Source organism: Python bivittatus, unplaced genomic scaffold (genome assembly GCF_059951505.1).
Source record: "Python bivittatus isolate LINGU-HERP-01145 unplaced genomic scaffold, Pbiv_v1 ctg000840_np1212, whole genome shotgun sequence".
Classification (NCBI taxonomy): Eukaryota; Metazoa; Chordata; class Lepidosauria; order Squamata; family Pythonidae; genus Python; species Python bivittatus.
The window spans coordinates 10,509,813-10,535,613 of NW_028277113.1; the positions used below are offsets into that span (position 1 = coordinate 10,509,813).

Below are 25,801 nucleotides of genomic sequence, written 5' to 3' on the forward strand. Positions count from 1 at the left end.
CAGAGAAAAGGTAGGGTACAAAGACAACAAATAAATGCATAAACAGGATAGTAAAGATATCTGACAAAGTTTGTGACATAATGATAATGTAACATGACTTTAAAGACTTGGATATGTTCTCAAAAGTTCCTTTCACCAGATTTCAAAGTATACTTTGCACAGTCATGTTGAGCAAAATAGTCCATATATTTAACATAAAAGTATATTTGATCCTATACAGGAAAACATTTAGAAACATAAACTAGTGATATCTTGCAACTTTTTACTTCATCCAGTGACAAATTTCAACCATTCTTATGATTTCAGAAAGTACGCAAAATACAGACATGAGAAGGAAATGAAACCTGTGAGATGACCGCATAGTACTTTACATGGAAATTTGCAACACCGTAAGCATCTACAAGATACATTTCCATAACATAAATGCAATTTGTGTTACACAGATACTACAGCACTCACTATCTACAACCAGGGCAAATTTCCAAGGCACAAATTCAGTGCTGTCACTGGCTGCATTTGAACAGAGTTTGATACAATGAGAACAGTGTCCTGAATTTGCATATTTCCCCTTCTTTCCTCACAACCCTGGCCAAACCTGGCTAATGTTTATTGAATCTTAAATTCTGATTAATTTTAACTCTGGCATATTTAATAAGGCAGCTTCATTACCCATGGTTTGAAGCTTGCTTATTTTAAAGCATGTGTAAGATTAACTACAAATTGTTGATTTTGGATGACAAGGCAGACTGCAGTTAAAGTAATCCAGTAGCAAGAAACTTATAACTGCATCTTCCACTGTATGGAAGGAGGAAGACTTTAAGCCTGAGGTTCAGCAAAATGTTTTTAATGTGATGTTCAAACTGGTCACTGTAATGTTATAGATCACATTAAGAATTTCTCTAAAATGCGTAATTTTTAACAGAAGTCTTTGGGAACAAAACTTGCACTGTGGTTTATTTTGAATATAGTTTATCTATTAAACTAAAAATATAGAATTTTTAAGGTAAATCTCGGGCACCCTCGGGAAGTTCACCAGGCTGTTTAGCACATCATTCCAAGAGCTTCCTTCAAAATAAAGATAAGTTCAGAATTATCTTGTGTCAACAAATGGCTGGCTAAAACATGGATTTCAGGCTTCTCCATGGAATTTTACAGGATCTGACCCTTTGCTTGGTTTAAATTCCTACAGAGAATAAAGCAGGATGAAACCAGACAGGAAGAGAATTTGTCTCACACACTATTTACATTTAAGTCTGTTCTCTTAAAGTTGCACAGTGAGTGTCTGTGAGTTATTCAAAACAATGTTTGATGTTTTTAAGGCAATACCATACTGCAGAAATTAAAAAAAAAACACATCAGAACTTCAATTATGCACTCATTAAGTATTGGCCTTCAGTACTTTCTCCCTTCTGAAACTTCAATTCACCACAGTTTATATGAAAACTTTAATTTAACCATGTGTATTACCAAATTCCAGATGATAATTCAAGAAAGAGCATTTGTTTTGCAAGCAAATTCACTGGTTATAAAAATCAACACTTGACAACCAAAGAGAATTTTCTGCTTTTTTTAAAAGTACTTTCTTAGGCCAATAGGAGTTTATAAATACTTCTGACCTAGGGCTATATTATTTCTTAGTGAGAAATCCTCCAAAGGGGCTGTCAAATGTTAAAACATATAGACCACATTTGTCCATTCTTTTTTGCCAGCAAGTCCTATTACCATGCTCTCAGTAAATGACATTTAATAGATATTTCTGGAAAGTGATATACATAAACTCAAAGATCTTTGCAAGAGGCTATTCAGTTCATATGGAAAAGAAGGAATGAGCAATTTATTTATTGGCAACATAGAGGCAATAATGCCAAAAGGAGGGTGGGGGGAATAAAAGGATTAGAGGGCTGTTTGGATTAGCCTTCCTGTCCAAAATCTTCTGTGAACTTCTTTAGTTTTTCCAGGTCTTGCTCATTTACTGTGGGTTTTGTATTTGCTAGTGACCTCAGCATATCAGCCTGCACATAAATGAAAGAACAGTTAAGAGCTGCACATTTCTCTATTATACATAGCACATGCACCACAATTTCATGAGTTATGGCATGGGGGAAGAAACTAAAAGAAGCTATAAAAACAAAGAAATCATAACAGCCTCTAACATTTCTAACTGGTTTTTCACAATTGTTCAAATCGTTACCATAGAAACCGAAGTCTAACAATTTTATCAGAAATTTAACAATACAAGGTACCACACCTGCTTTGTATTACTGGTACTTAGAAGGAATATATTATTGTAGAATGATTTTATTGATTACAACTTAACTAACAGCAGAGCCCTCTCCATCTTTACTCAGAAGCAAGGTTCACTCAATTGCTTTACATATATATTGCATCCTAAACACTGCCAACCAGCACTCACACTTCACAGTGCTTTACTACTACATGTTATAGCCCAAACTATGAGATCCCATTCTTACAACTCAGAACATTAAAGCACTCTAGAGAAAGATGTTTTGAAATGCAAATTTATGGGAAATTAAAATAATCATGGGATATTCCACTTCAGATATTTAACTCTACAGCAAACTAAATTAAGTGGAGGTGTAACTGCATAAGTGTGAGTATGTGTTGGGGAGAATAGCTATACATCCCCTCAGTGGCATAAATCAGTCTCTTAAAAAATGATGTCAAAATACATTTCTAGCCAATAAAGAAAGCCTTTCTAGTAAAAGCAGTTTCCCTTTTTCTCAACAAGTCTTTCTCTAAGTTTTAAAAGAAGGTGGTAGGCGTCCTGGGTTGGTGAGGGTGTCTGTACGTGTTCACGCAACCTCAATGGGAGAGGACATTTCTCCTGGCAGAGCAGATGTGGTCACTGAATGGGTGAGAAACATAGGTTACACAGGACAGGTAGGAACAGGTAGCTTAGGGAACCCAAAGGTGACTCAAATTTGCAGCCTCTGCATAGAAATGCAAAATCCACTTTTTCCCAACCCTTTAAAAAAAAACAGAAGGTTGCTAGTGGAACTAATGAGTTAAATTATATGCCTATCAATGCTTCAAACTAGCACCTTAATTACATTCTTGCACAGAAAGATTATCGTCATTCTGTGCTTTGTAATTTAAACCATAAAACAGGCCATCACAGCAATTAGCAATACTTTTTCAGGTCTTTGGAGCAGAAAGTTCAGAAAGCCTCTACTGATCCCTAAAAAAAGAGCAGGTGAACATATTTGCACTGGCATTTTGTGCTCTATATTTGAAGCTCTTGCTTCAAATTAAATGGTTTTCTTTGTGTGTGTGGGCGCGTGTGTGCGCCTTCGATTCAGTCTTGACTCTTGGCAATCGCCCGGACAAGTCCCAGCAGTTTTCTCAGCAGCATTTTCAGAAAAGGTTTGCCATTGCCTTCTTCCTAGGGCTGAGAGGGAGTGACTGGCCCAAGATAGCCCACTGGTTTTGTGCCCAGGCCAGGGCAAGAACTCATGATCTTCCAGTTTCTAGCTTAGTGCCACTGTCACAATAGATAATTAACGTTATCGTATACAATGAGAAGCATTATATATCATTCCCATTATTTTCCAGAAATTTTATTTGAAAGCTCAGTTACACTTTAGTCCACTGAAATCAAACCTATTTTAAAAGGGCTAACTTAGAGTTAAGTCTGCACACTATACTAAGCCATAATTTGCTTAAACATGGTTTCATATATAAACAATAATTGGATGAATTCATATATAAGCTAAGCAACTAGAAAACAAATAGCATTTTGACCTAATACAATACATGAACCCAGCTTTGGTCTAGACTTATTTATATATTTTGTAACATAAAATTACTTAAGCAATTGTTATTTTATGTTGGAACTTCAAGTTTTTACATAGAAGAAAAAAACCTTAACATTTCCCAAATCAGGCCACAATTAAAAAAAAAAAAGATGCATCTAAAGTTATGGTGCTTATGTTTGCTTGTGCAACAACTATAGTTTGAATAAGTAAGCAAGCAGGAGATAAGCTCTCGATTTTGGTCACGTTATTACAAAGACTCAGCTGTTTGCCAGAGGCCAACTCCTATTCAGGCAGGCTATATTTTATTTATCATATCTATATAGCCACCCATCTTACACAAGGTGACTGTGGGTGGCATACAACAATTATATATTGCATTAACAAGACCAATTACCTTTGTAAAAGGCAATGTCTTTTTTAAGTCAACAATGACTCCTGAAGACTTCATGGGCATGTCCATGCAGCTTTTTGGCAACATTATGAGAGGTTTGCCTTCTTCTGGGCTGTTTTTCAAGTTCCCAATGTAGCCTTCAGCTCTGGTATTTGCAAGTCTTCTTCCATCCGAGTACTAACCAGGCTTGTACTTCACTTTGGAGCCCTGATAAGGTCAGCCAAGTCACCTTGCTGTCACCTACTGACCTCTATTATTTTTGTAACTGAAATTCTAATCCATATGGTATTCATTTTTCCCCTTTTGAGAGAGGCATACTATTACTTGCTGTAGAAGAATAAGGTACGGCTGCCCTAATGTAGCTTCAGGCCTTTCTATAAGCCAAGAGCATATTGTTAATAGAACTTTGATTTTTGTTCAAGAAAACCATCCCTCCTTGTTACGATGGGTGAACTGGATAACAAAGCTTTTATCTTTATGACAGATAGAGTCATGTGAAAAAGTAGGAAATCCCACTGAAATGTTCGGCTTTGCATTTATATTTGTTTAATTATACAATGGATTGCAAAATGTAAATGGTGCATGATATTTATTACATCCTCTTTATCTATCAATATTGTTGAAATGAGGATCAAATATCTGTATGTTGAAATATGTTGAAAAAATAAAAAAAATCAGTGGGGTGTACTTACTTTTCACATGACTATAATTCTTATGCATTTTTTATCTACTTGAAGTAGAGGAAATTAAATCACTGAGTTTGTACAGCACATTAAGCCATAGTTTCACTGGGATCCAGCATCTTGCTATGCTATAAGCTAAAGGTGGAAAAGCTTTCAGTGGCTGAGAACCACATTTTAGAAATATTTCCAATAGAAATTGAAAGTTACCTTGCAGATGGGGTAATTTACATGGGGGTTATTCCGAATGTTCTAAAAAAACCCACATCACGGTGTTGAGTTACTATGCTTGTAATTTAATTCTAAATAATAATGCAGGTATTAGTGTAAGAGTCTTGAATTATTAATCTTCTCTGGTCTATACTGTTGCATCCTATAATTCATATTCAATCTTTAGAAGCTTTATGATAGCAAAAATACAATGAATCATTAAGTTTTAAGGTTAATTCAGAATTCCAGAATTGGAATTTAATTATTAAGCCCAAATTATATTATACAAATTTTTAAAAAATACAAAAAACTTATCTGGTATTATGCTTGATTTGTGCAAAAAAGATTTCAGATTCAATTATTAGCATTTTCAAAGACTCAAAAGGAGTCCATTTTGAAATCTTGAATTGCTGATACCAGTCAGAGCAAATAACCTGAGCTAAATGATCAGGTATCTGATTTGACACAATAGTTTCCTATACTATTTATATTACACAGAGAGAATGTAATGTAATGTAATGTAATGTAATGTAATGTAAGGTAAGGTAAGGTAAGGGAAGCGAAGCGAAGCGAAGCGAAGCGAAGCGAAGCGAAGCTAAGCTAAGCTAAGCTAAGCTAAGCTAAGCTAAGCTAAGCTAAGCTAAGCTAAGGTAGTGTAATATGAGCCAGTTTGGTGTAGTGGTTAAGCTGCTGGCCTAGGAACCAGGAGACTGTGAGTTCATGGCCTGCCTTGGGCATGAAAACTGGCTGGGTAACTTTGGGTCAATCACTCTCTCTCAGACTTCACAGGATTATTATTGTAGGGAAATAGGAGGCAGGAGTACTAAGTATGTTCACTGCCTTGAGATATATATAAAAAAGGAGGGATAAAATAACAATAACAATAACAACAATAACAACAAAAACAAGAACCCTGGCTTCCAAGTTTTGTCTGTAGAGTGGTTATAAGCTAGCATAGAAGCCAGTAGGATTCCCATAATAAAAGAGAAGAAGGCAGGCTGGTGCTCTCTGGGGATTTTGTTATCATTTTTTAAAATCCCAGATCAGGGGCTGTGATGCAGGGCTTATGTGATCTGTAGATCACAACACCTGAAAGGCATCAGACTGCTTTCTCTTAACATAAAGCCCGTAGATGTAATGAAGCAGCAACATTTTGGACAGATTGGTACAGAATGACAAACATACACAAAGTTTTTGATTTTCAGACAGAGAAGGAAAAAGACACTTCCTTCTGTGTTCTAATGTACACAGAAGGGAGGAGCTCAGTCTCTGTAGGGACAGATATAGGGTTCAATTTGCTTTGCGGCAGGCATGCTTTGCCATGTGTCATACTACTGTTGCAGTCCATAAGGATTTAGAAGATACTTGAAGTTTCTGAAAATAGGGCCCTGATTTAATTATGAATCTATGACCTTTATTCTAAGATGGCACAGTAGGCTGAAGTCAAAATATTCATAGCAACTGAAAACTTACCATACTAACAACAGGTTCCAGAAGTTTATCTCCTGGCACGTCCATCCATGTCATTTCAATGGCACTGGGCTCTCCTGGAGAACATGGGGTGAACAAATCTACTAGAACATCTGGATCAGATAGCGATGGTCCTTTTACCTTTGAAAGAAACAAGAATCTTGAATTGCAGGATTAAAAATATTTAGAGGCATATACAGTTAAGAAGGATAAAGGTCAGTCAGCCAATACACAAATTACTTTTCATCTTCTGTCTAACTGGCTTTAACATTACTGCTAAAAAGGTTAAATATTTAGGAATCTTTTTGACAAAAAACAATAAGGATCCATTCAAGAACAATTAATCATCAGTTTGGAGACACATCATGACAGATATTCCTAAATGGAAGAAATTATATTTGTCTTGGTTAGGAAAAATGGCAGCAGTCAAAATGAATATTTTTACCAAGACTAATTTTTTTATTTCAAATTATTCCAGTTCCTATTGACAATGAGGTATTAAACAACTAGCACACATAAGTGTATGGTCTAACAAAAGGCCAAGGACTAAATTCAAGAACTTGCAAGCTTCAAAAGAATGAGGTGGCCTAGTAGCTCTGAATTTCAGTTTGTACTATCATGCCACTTGTGTCATGGATTTCAGAATAGATTCTATCTCATAGTTCCATCACTTTAATGGAAGAGGCAGACCTTCTACAGGGCTTGCCAATATATTTGGGTTGATATACACAGAAATAAACAATTTTTAAGGAACTATCTAGTACTGAGCAACTTACTGAATGTTTGGGATAAATGTAAGAAAGAGTAAACCTAGACTTATCCCCTCTTGCTTCCTTACTGAATTTCTACTTTTATGAAGAATTAAAAAATAAGAAATTTGCTCAATGGAGAGACAATAATCTGTTTACATTACAAGATGTTATTATTAACAGGACAAAAGTAAGATCTCTTGAGTCTTTTGTTACAAAATGCTCTTCCACATTCAGTTGGTTCCAATATTCTCAAATAAGCAGTACTGCCACAAGAAAACTATGGAAGCAAGGGAGACTATTGAGAAATTTCACTGAATTTGAAAATCTTATAACTCATAATACGAAATATTTACCAGGTTCAATTTACAATTTATTAGTGAAATACAATTCAGAGCCTGAACAGGTTAAACACTGTTATGATTAAATGGATGCAAAATTTGAATATAGTTATAGAGATGGAACAATGTGAATTTCAATGGAAAAAGAGCATCAAGTTCACCTCAAACATTTTACTTAGAGAAAACTGGTACAAGATGTTTTATCACTGGTATATTATTCAAGTCATAATTGCTGACATAATTCCAAAATCCTGGAAATGCAAGAACAGATAGGATCTTTCTTCCATATGTGGTGGTAATATTGTAAAGCTCAACAATACTGGAAATTAATTCATTGTGGAATGGAACAAATTTTGAAAGTAGTAATTCCATTCCAACAGTTTGATTAAACTTCACTATTCCTTAATACACTGAACTGGTATTGTATATAATAAAGCTACAAGAATTCTATATGCTTTTCATTGGAAAAGATCTCTGATCCCATCTATGAAAGAATGGTTAATTAAACTGTGGGAATATGCTTCAATGTCTAGAATAATTTCATATCTAAAAAATAAATCTGATGTACAAATCAATCTTATTTAGAAACCATTTCTAGACTACAATCTATACATGGAATTGTATAGCCACATCCCAAATTTGGCTTCTAGAATTCATACTTTAATCTGATATATAACATGCATATTATTTGTAGTATTTAATGTAGTGTTTATTATATATAGCTTTTCTTTTTCCTCTTATTGATTTCAATTGTGCCAAACCTTTTCACAGTTCAATCGAGACATGCTTTGACTAGAAATTGGATATGAAATGTCTTATAGTACTTAAATTGTTAATGGTATATTAGAACATATTAGCCATATGAAACTTTAGATCTGCTGGTTATTCCAGATTTGTTAGTTATCCATCTGTATTTTATTGTTTATATTGTTTTCTCTTTTTTTCCTTCCTTACTATATTTTCCATACTTTTTAAAATGTGAAAACAAAAATCACAAACAGAATGACTTCCAAATAGTGATAAAAATTAGGATAGAAAAAAAGAGCCACTTAATGATAAATATAGAAGTTCTTGAAAAGAAGGATGCAGCTACATAAAGACAATGGTTGTTTTAAATATGTTTGTATATTAAAGCAGTATATATTAGTTAATTAATTACTGAAAGACATAATAAATGTGCAAGTGTCTTGGTTGCATGCCACACACAAAAGAGAATGAAACACATGCCTACATATTAACAGAAAATGGCTGATTTTTTAAAGAACATTCTTAAAAGAATCTCGGTAAAGTATATAATTTTTCTCTGTGCAATAATGATGAGGCAGTAGGAGTCTGAATTTATGACATATTGGAATAAAACTCCCATCATGCCAATTCTGTTTTCTGCAAAATAATCTAATCAATAGACATGTTGCCTGGTGACTGTGCAAACTGAACAAGTTTGGAGAGCACTACTTTAAGGGAAACTGTACTACAATAACCAGTTTCACTGACAAGAAAATGCAATTGGAGGAACCTCCCAAGACCTGTCAATTCTTGAAAAACAGAACTTTCTGAAAACACAACAGCTGAATTACAACCCATCATGTAGTTCAACTGTATTCTATGTTTTAAAGGGAGACAATGCTTTTCTATTTTTCTGCATGTGTTAATTAGTTCACTAATGTAAAAATGTCTAATTTAGTACATTTCTGCCCTAACCCCACTGTTAATCATTCTAACCCCCTTCTACAAACAATGGGTGCTTTAACTAGAAATAGCATTTCATGCATCTGGTTCACAAAAACTTAACAAAAGATAAATTCTCCTTCCAGTCAAACTGTGATGGAATGGAATTATGAAGGCCAGGCTCAGGGAGATAAGCATTTTCTTAGCTCGCCGATGGACCGTGGGAACTACAAGACTGGCACCTCCCTGAGGACTTCACACTGTTGTGGCCGGCTGACTTGGGAACTGGAGTTTCAGTCTGGGAAGATGTCAGGATTTTCTCATGGGAAGAAATTCATCCCGTTATCTGTACAACAATATTATGTCTAGCTTATGTAGCTGATGTAAACAAAACAACTTGTGACTTGTGTGTTGTGCACGTATACTGCTAATTACTGCCACCTATTGGCGTGTGTATGCTAGTTACCCAGTGGGGGGGTATGGAGTGACAATATAACTGGAGCATTGTATGCCCAGCCCTGTAGTTGCAATTGTAGTTGCAGCGGTAGTTGCAGTAGAGCGTTAGCCACTATGTAGGTATGTAGTTTTATGGGTTATGTAGTTGTAACAAATAACCAAGTAGTGTACCTCTTCTCTGAGAGTTTTTGGCTAGAGACTTTATGTTTTGTGGATAAGTCTTGGATGCTGAATTTATGAGAAGTGTTTTTTTTTTATATTTTGTATACAACTTGTATTTTATGAAGTTTTGCATTTTTATCCATAAACAACCAGATGGTATATATTTTCTGGCTGAGTTTCTTTGGAGAACAAGATATGGACACTGCAGTTTGCAAACCTATCATGCTGGTGTGTATTTTTCAAAGGCAAAGGGTTTCTGGGAGCACTGCTGTACTCTGCTCAACAGAAGATTCTTGCTAGAGGTTGTAGCTAATAAACATAACTGAACTGATTTTGCATTGTCTCTTGGAGTTCCTTGGGATAGGCCTGACACAAACTCAGTTCCTGCCGACTTCATAGTGAAGTCCATGTAGCTTTCTTGGCAGCAATCTGGAAGTGGTTTGCTACTGCTTTCTTCCAAGACTCCTTTTCCAACTTCCCAGTCTAACTTATAGCACTGGAATTCCCTGGAAGTCTCCTATCCAAGTACTAACCAGCCCTGACCCTGCTAGTTTCAAGCCCAGACAAGGTAAGGCAGGTGTTGGCAACAATACAACTGTTAGACTAAGAAACCCCCCTGCCATCTTTGCATCATGCTGTTGTATATTGCCCAGGTGTGGTGAACGCTAACATATTTCCGAACCAAACATACCCCTCTAGTAACAGCAAGAGAACTTAGAGGTAGTAGTTGAAGAGGTTAGGAAAGGCAGGAGGATATTTTACTTAATAATTTCACTAGCATTTCCAACAGCTCCCGCCGCCCCAAGAGTTCTGAGATTTAGGAACAGGTCCTAATTCTTAAAGCTGAGGTCCACAAAACTAAACAAACAAACAAACAAAAACAACCACCCCCACAACCTATAGAACTAAACTGTAGTGAAGACGTTTGAGTTAATTAATGAATTAATTGTTGCTTTCATTCACCCCCTCCTGCTCTAAGAACAGAACTTAGGGATGGAGGTTTGTTTAGACTGAAATGAGGAACTCCTTGAGTTCATGCTTGCATTTCAGAGACATGGTATGATCTCAGAGATGAGACCATGTCCCTTAGGCAATTTTTTTTTGATCCTTGGCAAAAAGAAAAGAAGTTCAACTACTCACTTTTTTAAAATGTGTTGCTGATTGAACTTTCCTAACAGGTTGCATTAGAGCATCACGTACTATGACGCTGATATCAGCACCGGAATAGCCATCAGTTCGCTTTCCAAGTTCCCGATAATCTGATTCGGTCAAGGTATTTTTAGTAGTCCCAAGATGAAGCTTAAACATTGCAGCTCTTGCATGATCTTCAGGTAAGGGAATATAAATCCGCTTCTCAAACCTTATTAAAAAAATCAGAAACACCAACATTTATCCATGGCCACGGTATAGCATTTCAGATTTGTTTTTCTTAAACAGCTACTCTTTTATAATGATTTTTGAAAATTTAACTCTGAAATGAAAGATGTGAATCAGCAATATCATCCCATTTCAGAAAGCAACTCAATTGTTCTTTTGGCTTTTTAAATTATTATCCCACTTTTTTGTCAGCTTAAGACAGAAATCTTCCCCAAGGATCACACATGTGAAGGCTAGAAGAAAAATCTGTACTATGAATAAGACAAAAAACGATTATACTGAATCAGAAATGAACAGCTTACTGTTTCATATACTTATGTATTAAATTACATGCACAGTATAATTCAGATTCTTAAAACATGAAAAACTTTGATAAAGTATTTGCTGTCCTTCCCATTAACATTTGAACTCTCATCCTGTCTTGTCAGATTGGAACACAGCCTAACATTTCAGAAGATTTCCAGTCTGTTTTTGAACCCAAGACTTTAAGACAGAAGAGAACACTACCGCTTGCCTAAGGTTTTGAGGTAGAAATCTGTAGTTTTCCACACATTAACAAAAGCCGCTCAACATGACTGTCACATTCCTCTATCAAGTTAAACGTTATCAACAGTTTTTGCAAGACAGAAATAAAGAAGTAAATGTAAGAGGTCCTTTGGGATGTAACATTCCTGGTTCAACAAACCACAACTGGGAATAAGCACCAAACCAGAATATTCCCAGCATCATTTGCCAAGTTTGAGCTTCAGTCCCAGTGTTCTTTTAGTCATGGCTTCCTGTTATGGAAAAATAATGTTTTTAATGGGAAAATACACCTATAAAGTGGAACAAAATGTTCTATCCCTCTTTATTACAAGAATGTAATGTTACACTACCCATCACCATTTTTAATATTGATAAAATAACAGCTCATTGATGCTGATGTCCAAATGTGCTGTTCACATGAACAAGGAAATGCTTTATCTGTGATGTATAACCAGTTTTCCAATCCAAAGTGCTCTGAAACTATGAGTCATCCAGGCTCAAACCACAGGACAGTAATCAATTTATTTGTACATCCATTCTTTACCTCCTTCTTATGGCAGAATCTAGAACCCAAGGTATATTTGTAGCGCCAAGAACCAAAATTCCTTCATTGTCTGTTCCAACTCCTAATAAAAATAAGTCAATATGATAATTGTCCATTAATAGAATGTATAACATAAAGAAATTACAAGATAAATACACTATTAAACTTTCAACTCCACAGATTTTATTAAGCAGGCTGATGCATGCTAGGTTAAAAACTACAATATTTTACAGCCATTATGTAATATACACACATGCTTTTAATTATTTTAACCAACCACGTCTGGAGATTAATAATCTTACCTTGCATTTGAACCAAAAACTCTGTTTTAATTCGCCGAGCTGCCTCACTTTCATTTTCACTTCGGGAACCACATAAAGAATCTATTTCATCAATGAAGATAATTGAAGGCTTGTTTTCTCTGGCAAGTTGGAATAGATTTTTCACTAGCCTATGGAGCAATTTAAATTATATTAAAGAAAATGTAGTGATAAAGCACAGCAAGAGAACCATATTTTTAAAATATCCATCTACCAAATGTAGTAAGGCATTTAAAGCCTTTATTACTAAATTTTACTTTAGGTATCAGTCATTCAGATAAAAATGACTTTCATCCAATTGCTTTATACACATTTTCACAAATTAAATTGTGAAGGCTCAAATTCTTGGACAGCTCTCAATGATCAGTAGATCAAACACCCTTTTTGCAATGCAGTTATGTAGCTAAAGAACATAGCACTGTTTAAATTATGCAGAAATAGGAAAAACATCTGTGATAGTGATTACAGGAATTGTAGAGTTGGATGGCTTTATAAATTTCTAAAATAAATAAATTGTAAAGCAGACATGTTTCTGGGAATAATACACCAGAGAAATTTATCAGATCAGTCTTCCTTCCTTCTGGCTCATTTTATCCTTACTCTTTAATCACCAAAAATCTTTTTATTCCCTCCTTTATCTTACCCATTGAACACATAAAAATTGCATAAAACTTGCATTTAATCCATTCCAGACCAGCACTATTTTATCAAATATGAGCAGTGAATGGTTGAGAGCACATGAGACCCAGTAATCCAAAGCCAAAATGCTCATTCTGATGAAAATATTATGGAACAGTTATCTGAACACTTCAGAGAACAGAAGATGACAATTTGTCCCAATGCCCCCTTCCAAGCAGAGAATAAAATTGTAATAATGTCTAAATCTGGATCCAAATCTAGACATTGCTGTTCAGGCATTGAAAATTGCTGGTCAGAGATCAGCACATTGTTCTGCTGAATAGTATAAGAAGAGGCAGGAAAAAGAATTAGCTAATTCAGCTGTTCATTCAGCTCTGCATTCAGTTTTCTCCCCAACAAGGTATCTTAGCTCCTAGTACTTTCCCATCAATGCTCATGACAGGTTGGAAGCCATCAGCTTTTCTTTACACCTGCACAGAAGGGTAAATTATTTCATAGACTCCACTATTTTAATCCTTCCTAAGTAGGAAATTCAGGATTATAAATCTGATTTTTTCCTGTGCATGTACCTGTAACTGAACAATCCTTAAAAAAACAAAACTATTATAAATTGTGTCTTGCTGGTTTGAGTGATGCATGTGATGCACGAGTGAGCGATTGAGAATGGAATTAGTCCTTACAAGGATACATTAACCAGAGATACACATATGTTCTGGTGGTTAGGATTCCAGCATAGACTGAACATAACAAATTGGGGTGGGGGATGAAGACATGCTTTATGCCAGAAGATCTATTGCAATTCTACTCAGATATCAGTGGCAGCTTGCCTGCTCTGGCTCTGCAATGTAATTATTTTTATATCTACTTCGAGCATTCTATGCTAGGCAAATATAGGCTACTTAAGCTTACATATAGATCGAAGATTCCAAATATTTAAAATTGTTTGATCAGTTACTACTCACTTTTCACTCTCTCCCAACCATTTTGAGAGAAGGAGTGAAGATGATACAGAGAAGAATGTAGAATTGTTAGCTTCTGTTGCAACAGCTTTTGCCAAGTAGGATTTCCCTGTTCCTGGAGGTCCAAACAGAAGGATCCCCCTCCAGGGAGTTCGCTTCCCTAAAAATAAATCAGTAATATTTAATATAGATGTTTTAAAAAGTCTAATGAGTTGCCTGCTCATTTAGCATGTGCAAAGCAGTCACACACTTTTCAAAATATAATTTTTAACTATTAAGAAAAAAACCCTTTTGCATTCCCTCTCTGCACAGGCTATTTATTTAATGCAGGTCAGAACTTAATTGTGGATAAGGAAGTTGACCTGTGTTTGTGAATTGGAAAGAACTGATGTCACCCAGCTGTGCCTTCACAGGAAGCTGTGCAGCACTCAATGAAGCCTGGATGGTAGGTATGAGGTGGGAAAGTTACTGTAGTCCATATGAACTTGACCATTCTCAGCAGGCTTCCTGCCAAAGCCAAAACGTAGTAGAGACTCACATGGACAGACTGGAGAAACTACTTGTATTCCATATATCAAATTACATATTCAGCCATGACAGTCTTGGAAGTGGAATTACAGAATCCCAAGACTTGGGGACTTAACATTCATACTAAAATAGCTCTGACCCTGGGACTTCATGATCTCCATCACGATAATGAAATTGTCCCAATAATCATTAGACCCATATTGTTAGCCACACTGCCTAAAATTCTGCAACTAATTATCCCAATGCATTTGGATAGTACCAGACTGGGAACGGCTACACTAAAACAAAAAATATACACATTTTGTGTTGACCAATCTTCTCTATAGTGAAATGGAAAATCAAAGTATATAGTGAAATGGAAATCAAAGTTGAACATTTCTTATGAGCCTTCTATTAAATACGAAGATCAATAGCTTCTGTAGTTAGAATTTCCCAGCAGAGTAAGATTTTACTTAAACAATGAAAAGTATTATTACATTTTTATCCTGCCCTTCAAGGAACAGAAACAGTACATAATGGCTCCGCTCAGCCTATTTTATACCCAAATGAAGTCAGCTAAACTGACCGGGGAACAATAATTTAGGTTACTCCAGTGTGAATTGAACTCTGCAATCACTACATTACATGGTTCTCAATTTTTTAAAAAACTGAATGTTTATGTATTTGATGAAAAACTCTAGTAAGTTCCTCAGTAAGAAAGGTAAACATTTCTGGCTTTGGTTCAAGAATTAGCACAGTCTATTGAGGACATCACATGACTAGTATAAAGAACAGAAGGAATATACAACAAAGAATTGTGAATGGAGATTCTTATTCTATAACATAGCAAAAAAATTCCATACAGATATGTAATATCAAGTAGTCCAAAAACAGCAAATCAAGTAATTCCATATTTTCATTTTTTTGTATTTAGCCATAGCTATTATTCTTCATTTGAGAAGAGATTCATTAACTGTATTGCCTCCACGTACACTGCATGTACCTTTCTTATGATACCTCAAATGACTTTAGGTACACTCTAACTCTGTCTCAAACACTTGACGATTAATTGAAAGACAGTATATAATTAATAATGCCAAGAAGGTACTGATTATATATTCACTTGCTGTCACCTGTAAAAAGGTGAGGAAATTTAATGGGCAATATTACTGCTTCTTTAAGTGCTTCTTTTGCTCCCTCTAGGCCAGCAACATCGCTCCACTTTACATTTGGTCGTTCCATAACAATGGCACCTGTAAAACAAAAGACTATAGGTATCCACATTCCATACTATAGTTCTTTAAAAGTGAAATGTAAACATCTCCTTTAAAGTAGAATCCTATTCGCTTCTGAACCAAAATCTTTGACAATCAATAGGAGAACACAACTGCAGCATATTTATGGTTTACTTCTGACAAAAACAAGTAAGCAAGTTATGATCATCCCATTATAGGAAAAGCTATTCTAATCCAAACTAAGTGTAGGCTAAGCAATTTGACTGAATAGACTGCCAAAATTTAAACCCCCTGTATATTTTTCTTTAAATCTGAATATTAACTTGATTAGGGTTAGCCGAGAAAGGGGAGGTGTGAGGGCAAAGACTCGAGCAAGTTGGTTAACCTTCCAGGAGGGCAAGTAAACAGGGAAGATTTATTTCATACCCTCAGATTGCTGTGAAATCCATAAGACAACCCATGCCTTCTTATACCATTCAACATAGGTATAGCAATGCTTAAAAGTTTGGGAACCCTTTTGAATTTTCAATATTTCTGCATAAATACCACCTAAAATGTGACCTGTTCTCCATACAAGTCCTAAAACTAGATAAAGAGAACCCAGTTAAACAAATGAATCAGAAACATTATACTTGTTCATTTATTTATTGAGGAAAATTATCCAACGCTACATATTTGTGTGTAGCAAAAGAATGTGAACCTCTAGGATTGTCAGTTCATTTGAAGGGGAAATTAGAGTCAGGTGTTTCAATCAATGGGATGATAATCAGGGGTGATTGTGGGAGGTCCTGCCTTATTTAAAGAACAGACTTCTCGGTATTCACTATCAAAGTCTAATCTGTGTTCCACAACACAGGTATGTGGACGCATGTCATGGCTTGAACAAAGGGGATTTCTGAGAACCTCCAAAACACAGTTGTTGATGCTCACTAGGTGGGAAAATGTTATAGAACTATTTCCAAAGAGTTTGGACTCCTCCAGGCCACTGTCAGGCAGATTGTGTACAAATGGAGGCAATTCAGTACCATTGTTACCCTCCCCAAGAGTGGTTGACCAACCAAGATCACACCAAGAGCAAGGCATGGAATCACCTGGGAGGTCTCAAAGAACCCCAGGGTAATGTCTAAGGAACTGAAAGCATCTCTTGCATCAGCAAATGTCAGTGTTCATGAGAACACCATCAGGTGAACACTGAACAACAATGGTGTGCATGGCAGGGTTGTAAAGAGGAAGCCACTACTTTCCAAAAAGAACACTGCTGCCCATCTACAGTTTGTGAAAAATCATGTGGATAAGCCAAAAGGCTATTGGAAGAATTTTATGTGGTAGATAAGACCAAAGTAGAACATGGCATTCCAGTATAAGAACCTTATCCCATCTGTGAAACACAGTGGTGGCAGTATCATGGTTTGGGCCTCTAGACAAGGATGACTTGCCATCATTGATGGAACTATGAATTCTGAATTGTACCAGCAAATTCCACAGGAAAATGTTAGGGTATCTGTCTGTGAACTGAAGCTCAAGAGAAAGTGGTCCATGCAGTAAAACAACCCAAAACACACAAGTTGTACGACCAAAAAATGGTTAAAGCAGAAGAAAGTTAATGTTTTGGAATGGCCAAGTCAAGTCCTGACCTTAATCCTTTAGAAATGTTGTGTAAGGAGGACCTTAAGTGGGCACTTCATGTGAGGAAGACCACCAACATCCCTGAGTTGAAACTGAACTAGGCTAAAACTCCTGCAAGCCAATATGCAGGATTGATCAACAGTTATTAGAAATGTTTAGTTGCAGTTATTGCTGCTCAAAGGGAACTCACCAGTTACTGAAAGCAAAGGTTCACATACTTTCATCACACACAAATATGTAGCTCTGGATCATTTTCCTCAATAAATAAATGAACAAGTATAAAGTTTTTGACTCATTTGTTTAACTGGGGCTTATCTAGTTTTAGGACTTATATGGAAAACAGATCACATTTTAGGTCATATTTATGCAGAAATATTGAAAATTCAAAAAGGTTCACAAACTTTTAAGCAGCACTGTAATATTATCTCCCTTGAGGCAGAACAAGACTGCTGCTTAGTGTCATCAAGCAAGAAATAATGGAATTGTCCTCATAGCACAGCATAGGAGGTGGCAGAGGATGGTGCCAATAAAACAAAGTCAATTAGTGAAATCTAGCAAATTGTGCAGTAGCAAACCATCATCTTGCTCAGTAGGAGCACTGAAAGGCTGGGATCAAACAACAAGAAATTGTGTGAAAGAGAAGAGCAGTAACTGTTTACAAACAGCCAAGAAGCAAGAGAGTGTATTTATCAGGCTAAAGAGTACCCCATGTGCCCTCTTTTAATTTTAAAATCCACTTCATTACAAGGGTGATAGAAAAATGTACTCAATATTTAAACTTCTTGCAACCCTTCATCTGACAACTTGATAGAAATGTTTTGTTCAAAATATTAAGAGCTTGATGGAAGGCTACCTTGGAGTTGATTCTGTAGCTTCTTTTTTTCAGGATCATCTGATTCTCCTTCCCCATCACTATCATTCCTAATTTGGGTGTAAGTAAAGTATACAGCTAAAACAGAGATAGGTTCTTTTGCTCAAGATCGATTCATTTCTAACAAAAATATTCTTCCCTCAAAAAACATATCAAGAAATACTGGAACTTCAGGTTGTTATACATCTTAAAGTATATTATTATCAAAAGAGTAACAAAAATGTTGTTTATACACAGATGTTAGGTCTTTCTTAAGCAGATTCTTTTTCTAACCCTGGCTCATTACTCTTCCAAACCTCCCAAAATTATAGAAGATTTTCATAAGGCAGCCCTTTGGCTCACAAGAGAGGCAGAATACATATGTCAACATGTAATACAACAGAAGTCCTTGGTAGCATTAACCCTCAGTACACTGAGGAAGGTATACATTCAATCCTAACTTGTTTTTCAGTAAATGTGATATGGTTATAGTTCAGAAAACTGGTGCCGCAGGAAAGAATCAAATAACTTAAGTCATTACAAATCTCTTTCCAAATAGCATGAAACTTGTTTTTCTGCCTTCAACAGGAAAATGCAGTGAGGTACAAAATTAATTTGAATACAATGGATGCATCCAATTTTAAATCATATTTGGAGTAGATCCAACAAAATCAACAGCAGTTAATTTTGAATTCAATCCAGTATTCTACTGCTCATCTATTTTGTGATTAGAAACAATAGGTATTCTACCACAATTTAAAAAATGCAAGGAAGGGAGGGCAGACACTAAAAACCAAACAACTCAACAATAAAAAGGGATGAAACAGATACAATGGGTATCATTTAGCTAGTGATTTCAATTCAGTAGATCCTAACCAAGTTCACAAAATATGCTTGACAAAAGTTTATTCCCAAATGAAAGCTGGCCTGATTAACAAAAATAAAAAAGTTCTTCGCTGATATTTGGGATTCCATTCCCTCCCCCTTTTTGCTCCTTGATTCTAACATGTATGCCCATTCAGCTACAGTGGGGCAAAAAAGTATTTAGTCAGCCACCAATTGTGCAAGGTCTCCCACTTAAAAAGATGAGAGAGGCCTGTAATTTTCATCATAGGTATACCTCAACTATGAGAGACAAAATAGGGAAAAAATCCAGAAAATCACATTGTCTGATTTTTAAAGAATTTATTTGCAAATCATGGTGGAAAATAAGTATTTGGTCAATATCAAAAGTTCATCTCAATACTTGTTATATATCCTTTGTTGGCAATGACAGAGGTCAAACGTTTTCTGTAAGTCTTCACAAGGTTTTCACACACTGTTGCTGGTATTTTGGCCCATTCCTCCATGCAGATCTCCTCTAGAGCAGTGATGTTTTGGGGCTGTCGCTGGGCAACACGGACTTTCAACTCCCTCCAAAGGTTTTCCATGGGGTTGAGATCTGGAGACTGGCTAGGCCACTCCAGGACCTTGAAATGCTTCTTACGAAGCCACTCCTTTGTTGCCCAGGTGGTGTGTTTGGGATCATTGTCATGCTGAAAGACCCAGCCACGTTTCATCTTCAATGCCCTTGCTGATGGAAGGAGGTGTTCACTCAAAATCTCACGATACATGGCCCCATTCATTCTTTCCTTTACACGGATCAGTCATCCTGGTCCCTTTGCAGAAAAACAGCCCCAAAGCATGATGTTTCCACCCCCATGCTTCACAGTAGGTATGGTGTTCTTTGGATGCAACTCAGCATTCTCTCTCCCCCAAACACGACAAGTTGAGTTTAGACCAAAACGTTCTACTTTGTTTTCATCTGACTATATGACGTTCTCCCAATCCTCTTCTGGATCATCCAAATGCTCTCTAGCAAACTTCAGATGGGCCCGGACATGTACTGGCTTAAGCAGGGGGACACGTCTGGCACTGCAGGATTTGAGTCCCTGGCGGCGTAGTGTGTTACTGATGGTAGCCTTTGTTACTTTGGTCCCAGCTCTCTGCAGGTCATTCACTAGGTCCCCCCGTGTGGTTCTGGGATTGTTGCTCACCGTTCTTGTGATCATTTTGACCCCACAGGGTGAGATCTTGCGTGGAGCCCCAGATCAAGGGAGATTATCAGTGGTCTTGTATGTCTTCCATTTTCTAATTATTGCTCCCACAGTTGATTTCTTCACACCAAGCTGCTTGCCTATTGCAAATTCAGTCTTCCCAGCCTGGTGCAGGTCTACAATTTTGTTTCTGGTGTCCTTTGACAGCCCTTTGGTCTTGGCCATAGTGGAGTTTGGAGTGTGACTGTTTGAGGTTGTGGACAGGTGTCTTTTATACTGATAACAAGGTCAAACAGGTGCCATTACTACAGGTAACGAGTGGAGGACAGAGGAGCCTCTTAAAGAAGTAGTTACAGGTCTGTGAGAGCCAGACATCTTGCTTGTTTGTAGGTGACCAAATACTTATTTTCCACCATGATTTGCAAATAAATTCTTTAAAAATCAGACAATGTGATTTTCTGGATTTTTTTTCTCATTTTGTCTCTCATAGTTGAGGTATACCTATGATGAAAATTACAGGCCTCTCTCATCTTTTTAAGTGGAAGAACTTGCACAATTGGTGGCTGACTAAATACTTTTTTGCCCCACTGTACATACATACATACATACATAAAAACAGGGTTATACTATGTTCATTATTCCCTAAACCACCTCTGGAAAGAAAAATTTAAAAAATCATACACATAATTCTTAGAATTAAGTGTTTGAGAAATAAGTCCAGTAACTATGTAAAGGAAAGCAGCGACATGTTACATAATTGGAAGAAAAAAATTGGTATATAGTAATTTCTACAAAACTAATACAGAATGCACTGTAATACTTGGATAATTCATCAAAACTCAACAATATTTTGGGAGTACTTTTTCTTGCATGATTATAACTACAAATCTTACAGAGAGGAACAAATTTGTTAATCTTGGAATAAATGAAGATGGCATACCCTTTTTCATCAGCTGAACCAGATTCTTTCACTGGTTTAAGGGGAGTGTTTTCTTTCTTTTTCAAATAGTCCTTCAGTTTTTCTGCTCTGTCCAAATACTCGGTACACTTTGCTCTGATGCTTTGTTTTGCTTTGTCACCCTGTGCTTCATCTGAGAATCAGAAAAAGTCTACTTTCACTTCTTCAAAAAAACAGCTACTTAAACCACACACAATCTTTTCCTAAAACAGTATATATTGTTACCAATGAATAAACTATTCTTGTTTTGCTGATTTTCAATTATGACTCTGAAATACCTTTACAATTATTTGATTTAAAGAATGTTGGTTATTTGCTTGAGCCTAAAGACAAAACAGATTAGGATGATACTTTTTAGAGATTGGGATATATAAATAAACATGTGCAGCTTCCATACTTCAGTGAACTTTTCTTAGGAAAAAAAACTGATGTTGTTATAATATCACAGAAAACAAAATGGACACAATAGGGCCAAAATTATTAGCATGGGGAAACGAATGAAGTATAAATATCAATTAAATTATTGCCCAGTTCTTTCTAACAATTTGGAGTAAGATTAAAGGTAAAATAGCTTCCTAAATACCTAAAACATCCCCTTGAAGGGTTAGGTGGTCTTTTGATAGCTTAGAAACTGTAGCAAGGCACAAAACACAGATTATAGGTAAGATGAGTCAATCTCTTTTAGCAATGCTAGAGTCTTCAGTTTCTTCATGTATCCTGCCCCCACTCATATTTAGTCCTTCCCTCTCCTTGTTACTCTTTGCCAAGTTAGTTGACTTCCTGTCTCCACTGCTTTTTCTTGTTCGTATACTTCCTTTGGGAGGCATTCTTCTTCCAACACAGAATATATCCATTTTTCAACCTTTTGCTCCCACTGGTAGACAACGTACATTTCTTCAAGTATCTCTTTACCAAGTTCTTTCTTAAAATGCTAACAAGCTTGTTTCAAGTGGAAGTCCTGACAATTCACATACTAACATTTTAATTGGTCACTAAGTTAGAGCACATCTACCTTTAAAGGGAATCCTCAATATTCCATGAAATTGGAAAAGAATTCAAACTAGGGTTCATTTAAAGTGCTATCCATTTATCCTTGATAAATCCTTGATAAATCCTTGGCAGAAAATGATACTGGAATAAAATTTAGTGGCCCCACTGCCGATCAGTACACCAAATGGTGTTGTCCTTATATATTATGTGTAGGACACTTTAAGGAAAGAGATTGCTGGATCCCCCAACAATTCAACTTAACACAGGATAGTGATGGGAGGACAGCTTTTGATGAACGGCTACAACTGCTGGTTTAGTCATCTGTCAAAATTGCTCCAGTTCTGCCCAATAACAATGACAGATGTACAGATGGTGTGGTGCAGCACAAGTCTCCCTCTGGACCTATTATATATCCATCAGCTGTTAAGTCAGGCTATTTTTAAATAAGGGATTTAGCTCTCTTCTGAAAAAGCAGTAAATGCATGTTTAAAAGTAATCCAACTAACAGGTCACAGGTCTAGGGGAAGAAATTGTGTGATACAGCAGAACTCTCTCTCTTGCTGAACCACACAGCCCTCCCCAATGCTGTTCACCTGTTAACTGGCTTGATTCCTCTTTCAAAGTCGGACCTTCAAGCTGGTGACTGGCTTGGAAGCCTAGTATGTATAGAACAGCCTAGCATGAAAGACCCAGTCTTTCCCACTCCCCAAATCAAAATTGCCTTGGAGAATACTGCCCAGGGACTGTGGGGAAGGTGTGCCAGCATCTGCCTAAAACAGTCAATAGGACCTGGGCAATCCTATACACTAGGGATCAGTTGGGATAAGGATCTGAAAAATATGATGTTATAAGGACACTGCAGAAAAGTGTTAGCTGGGACATATGTGTGTCATGGCTAGATGATAGAAACTCAAGCGAGGAAAGGCTTATGCAACTCCATTTATGTCCTGCAACAAGTATGACACCACAGAAAGTCTTAATATAATATATCCAATGTGTTTTTGTTTTGGTAGATAGGATCTTAATCAGATCTTAATCTTCTCTTGAGGCCCCCAACAAATGTTATCTGTAGTTTTAAAAACCATCCCAAGAGCTCCAAAAGCCATTATGAAGATTGGTGCATAGAATTTTGCTTCTAAAACAGAGAAGAATGTGAAGCTTATTTCTAGCCACTTATATTTAGTATAATAATTCTTACATTTGACAACATGAAGAAAATACTGCACAGCATGTTGATACAAACGTAGGGCTTCCTCAAAGTTCCCTGCTTTATCTTCTTGTGCTGCTTTGCTAGCAAGGTCTATTGCTTTCTATAAAAAATACAATTAATATTAAAATATTAGATCAATTGTTCCTTAAATTAAGTATCTTAAAACAGGTTTTCAACATAGGAATACAAGAATACAGTATGATTATATGACAACTCCATTTTGAAATAGCCTTAAACTATTATTGTTTTCAGTACTTTGCCCAGGTCTCTTGAAAGCAAGTCCTGAGGTATATACATGTTATGTTTGTATTGCATTACTTTCTATAATTCTCAGGCAAATGTTCTTGCCAGGATCCAAAGCTGCAGCAGACGCTTTCTTTCTTTCTTTCAGTGTGGCAGTCTGCTTTTGAAATTGTTTGCATTTATTTACATTCTTACCTACATTGCATTCTGAGGTAGCCAAATTACAATTGAAAGCAATAAAATTGTTCTGTAAGGGATTACTAAGCAAAAGAAATTGTCCCAAATCTAGCATGTCATGGATATGGTAATGACTAAAAATTATGACAACCAAGCACATTTCACTGATCTGAATGTGGCCTGTGTACCATATAGATGTTTCATTCTTTATAATATATAAAATGTGTATCAAAAATCCTTACTAATAAAAATTTTAAAAAAGTAGATACTTAAGTTTCCAACATGCTTATAATCTAAAATTTGTTCGCAAAAACTAGGAAATATTTTCTTGATAATGCCTCAGAAAAACTTCATTAATTACTCTAGATTGACCCTGGAAAAATAATCACATTAAAATTTGGGATAAAATAAGGTAATAATTACTTTGCAAGAAGCTAAATATGTATCCTTAACTGTGTTTTTTTTAAGCGTAAGACTTTACATTTACAGTGTGCTACTATTAAAACACTTATATTAATTAACATCTTGATGGAAAAGTAACTACTAATTCATTACCATGCTACTGGTATTATTTAAGCTGTTTTTTCCCATAGTTTTATGTTAAAAATCCCCAACCAAATAATAACTTGGTTTAATAGCGCAACAATTACAATATAGCCATTTTACTTCCTGTCTGAATCCGCAATATTTGTGGAGGAACACTGAGAGTCAAGAAATGCAGCAATGATTTCTTGCTGAGACGTGCTGTGGAGCAATTACTTCAATTGTAATTGAAGTTACAATTGTTTCCATTAACGGATTATGGAGAGGAATAATTAACAATGCCCCTTCCATCTCTACCCGCAGAATGATCAGAAACAGCAAACTGTGAGTTGCTTTGCTGATCCTGACCAAGGTAGGCTCTTGAGCTATTTGGCAAAAAACAAAAAAGATAATCCAGCAAAGTATTTGAACTTCAACCCTACTTCTTCTTGAACCTAATAATCCAGGGTCAGAAATCCTCATGATTTAAACCTACTTCCTTCAGGAAACACTTCTCTCCTCAGGCCTGGCCACACCTTTAGCCCAACTCTACGCCTCCTCCCACGCCTTCTTTAAGCTTCCTGGTCTACAGCTTAAGTACTGGAGAGCGCTATGTGAACATGAAGGGCCCGCTGAATCAGAGCGAAGGTCCAGCGATTGCAGCGTCCCGTTCCTCATATTAGCCAACCAGTCATTCATAGGAAAGGCACGATAAGAAAAAAGCGAGCAGCAGCCTTCTCCTGCGATTGGGCAACTTTCCGCCTACCGGGTTAGTATGGGGTAGCAGCACCGCAGAAAAAACTACCACGGGGGGCGCAGGCGGAACTTCGCCCAAGTCAGAAATCGCACCTGCCCGAGTGGCGGGAACGCGCCTCCTGCCTCCCCCGCCACTCCGAACGTCACGTCACGTCACGTCCCCCGACCCCCCCTTTCGGAATATGGGCGGGACCGCGCGACCCCCGAGCCCAACGTTCCGCCAGGAGATGCTCACCTGCAGGTTGGATGTGGCTGCCATGATGGGCGGGGCGAAGAGGGACCGAAAAAGGACAAAAGAAACTGAAAGGGAAACCTATCGTGCGCCCACCGTCTCTCCTTTACAGTCCCCCCCCCCTTCTCCGTCGTCCCGCGAAGAGCAGGCGAGAATTATCTCCCTCTTTTTTTTTTTTTTTTAAGAAAAAAA

At 36.7% G+C, this 25,801-nt stretch overlaps 1 protein-coding gene across 1 annotated transcript; it reads right to left on the reverse strand.

The window, feature by feature from the left end:
* Window positions 1-167: 167 nt before the first annotated feature.
* VPS4B (vacuolar protein sorting 4 homolog B) lies at window positions 168-25,785 on the reverse strand. Its single transcript, XM_088130920.1, has 11 exons — window positions 25,613-25,785; window positions 23,668-23,779; window positions 21,462-21,612; window positions 18,489-18,556; window positions 15,908-16,027; window positions 14,271-14,427; window positions 12,652-12,800; window positions 12,350-12,431; window positions 11,044-11,263; window positions 6,531-6,668; window positions 168-2,012 (listed from the first exon to the last, which is right to left on the reverse strand). The coding sequence occupies exons 1-11, from the start codon at window positions 25,634-25,636 to the stop codon at window positions 1,911-1,913; spliced, it is 1,323 nt and encodes a 440-aa protein (XP_087987046.1). The 5' UTR covers window positions 25,637-25,785; the 3' UTR covers window positions 168-1,910.
* Window positions 25,786-25,801: the final 16 nt, after the last annotated feature.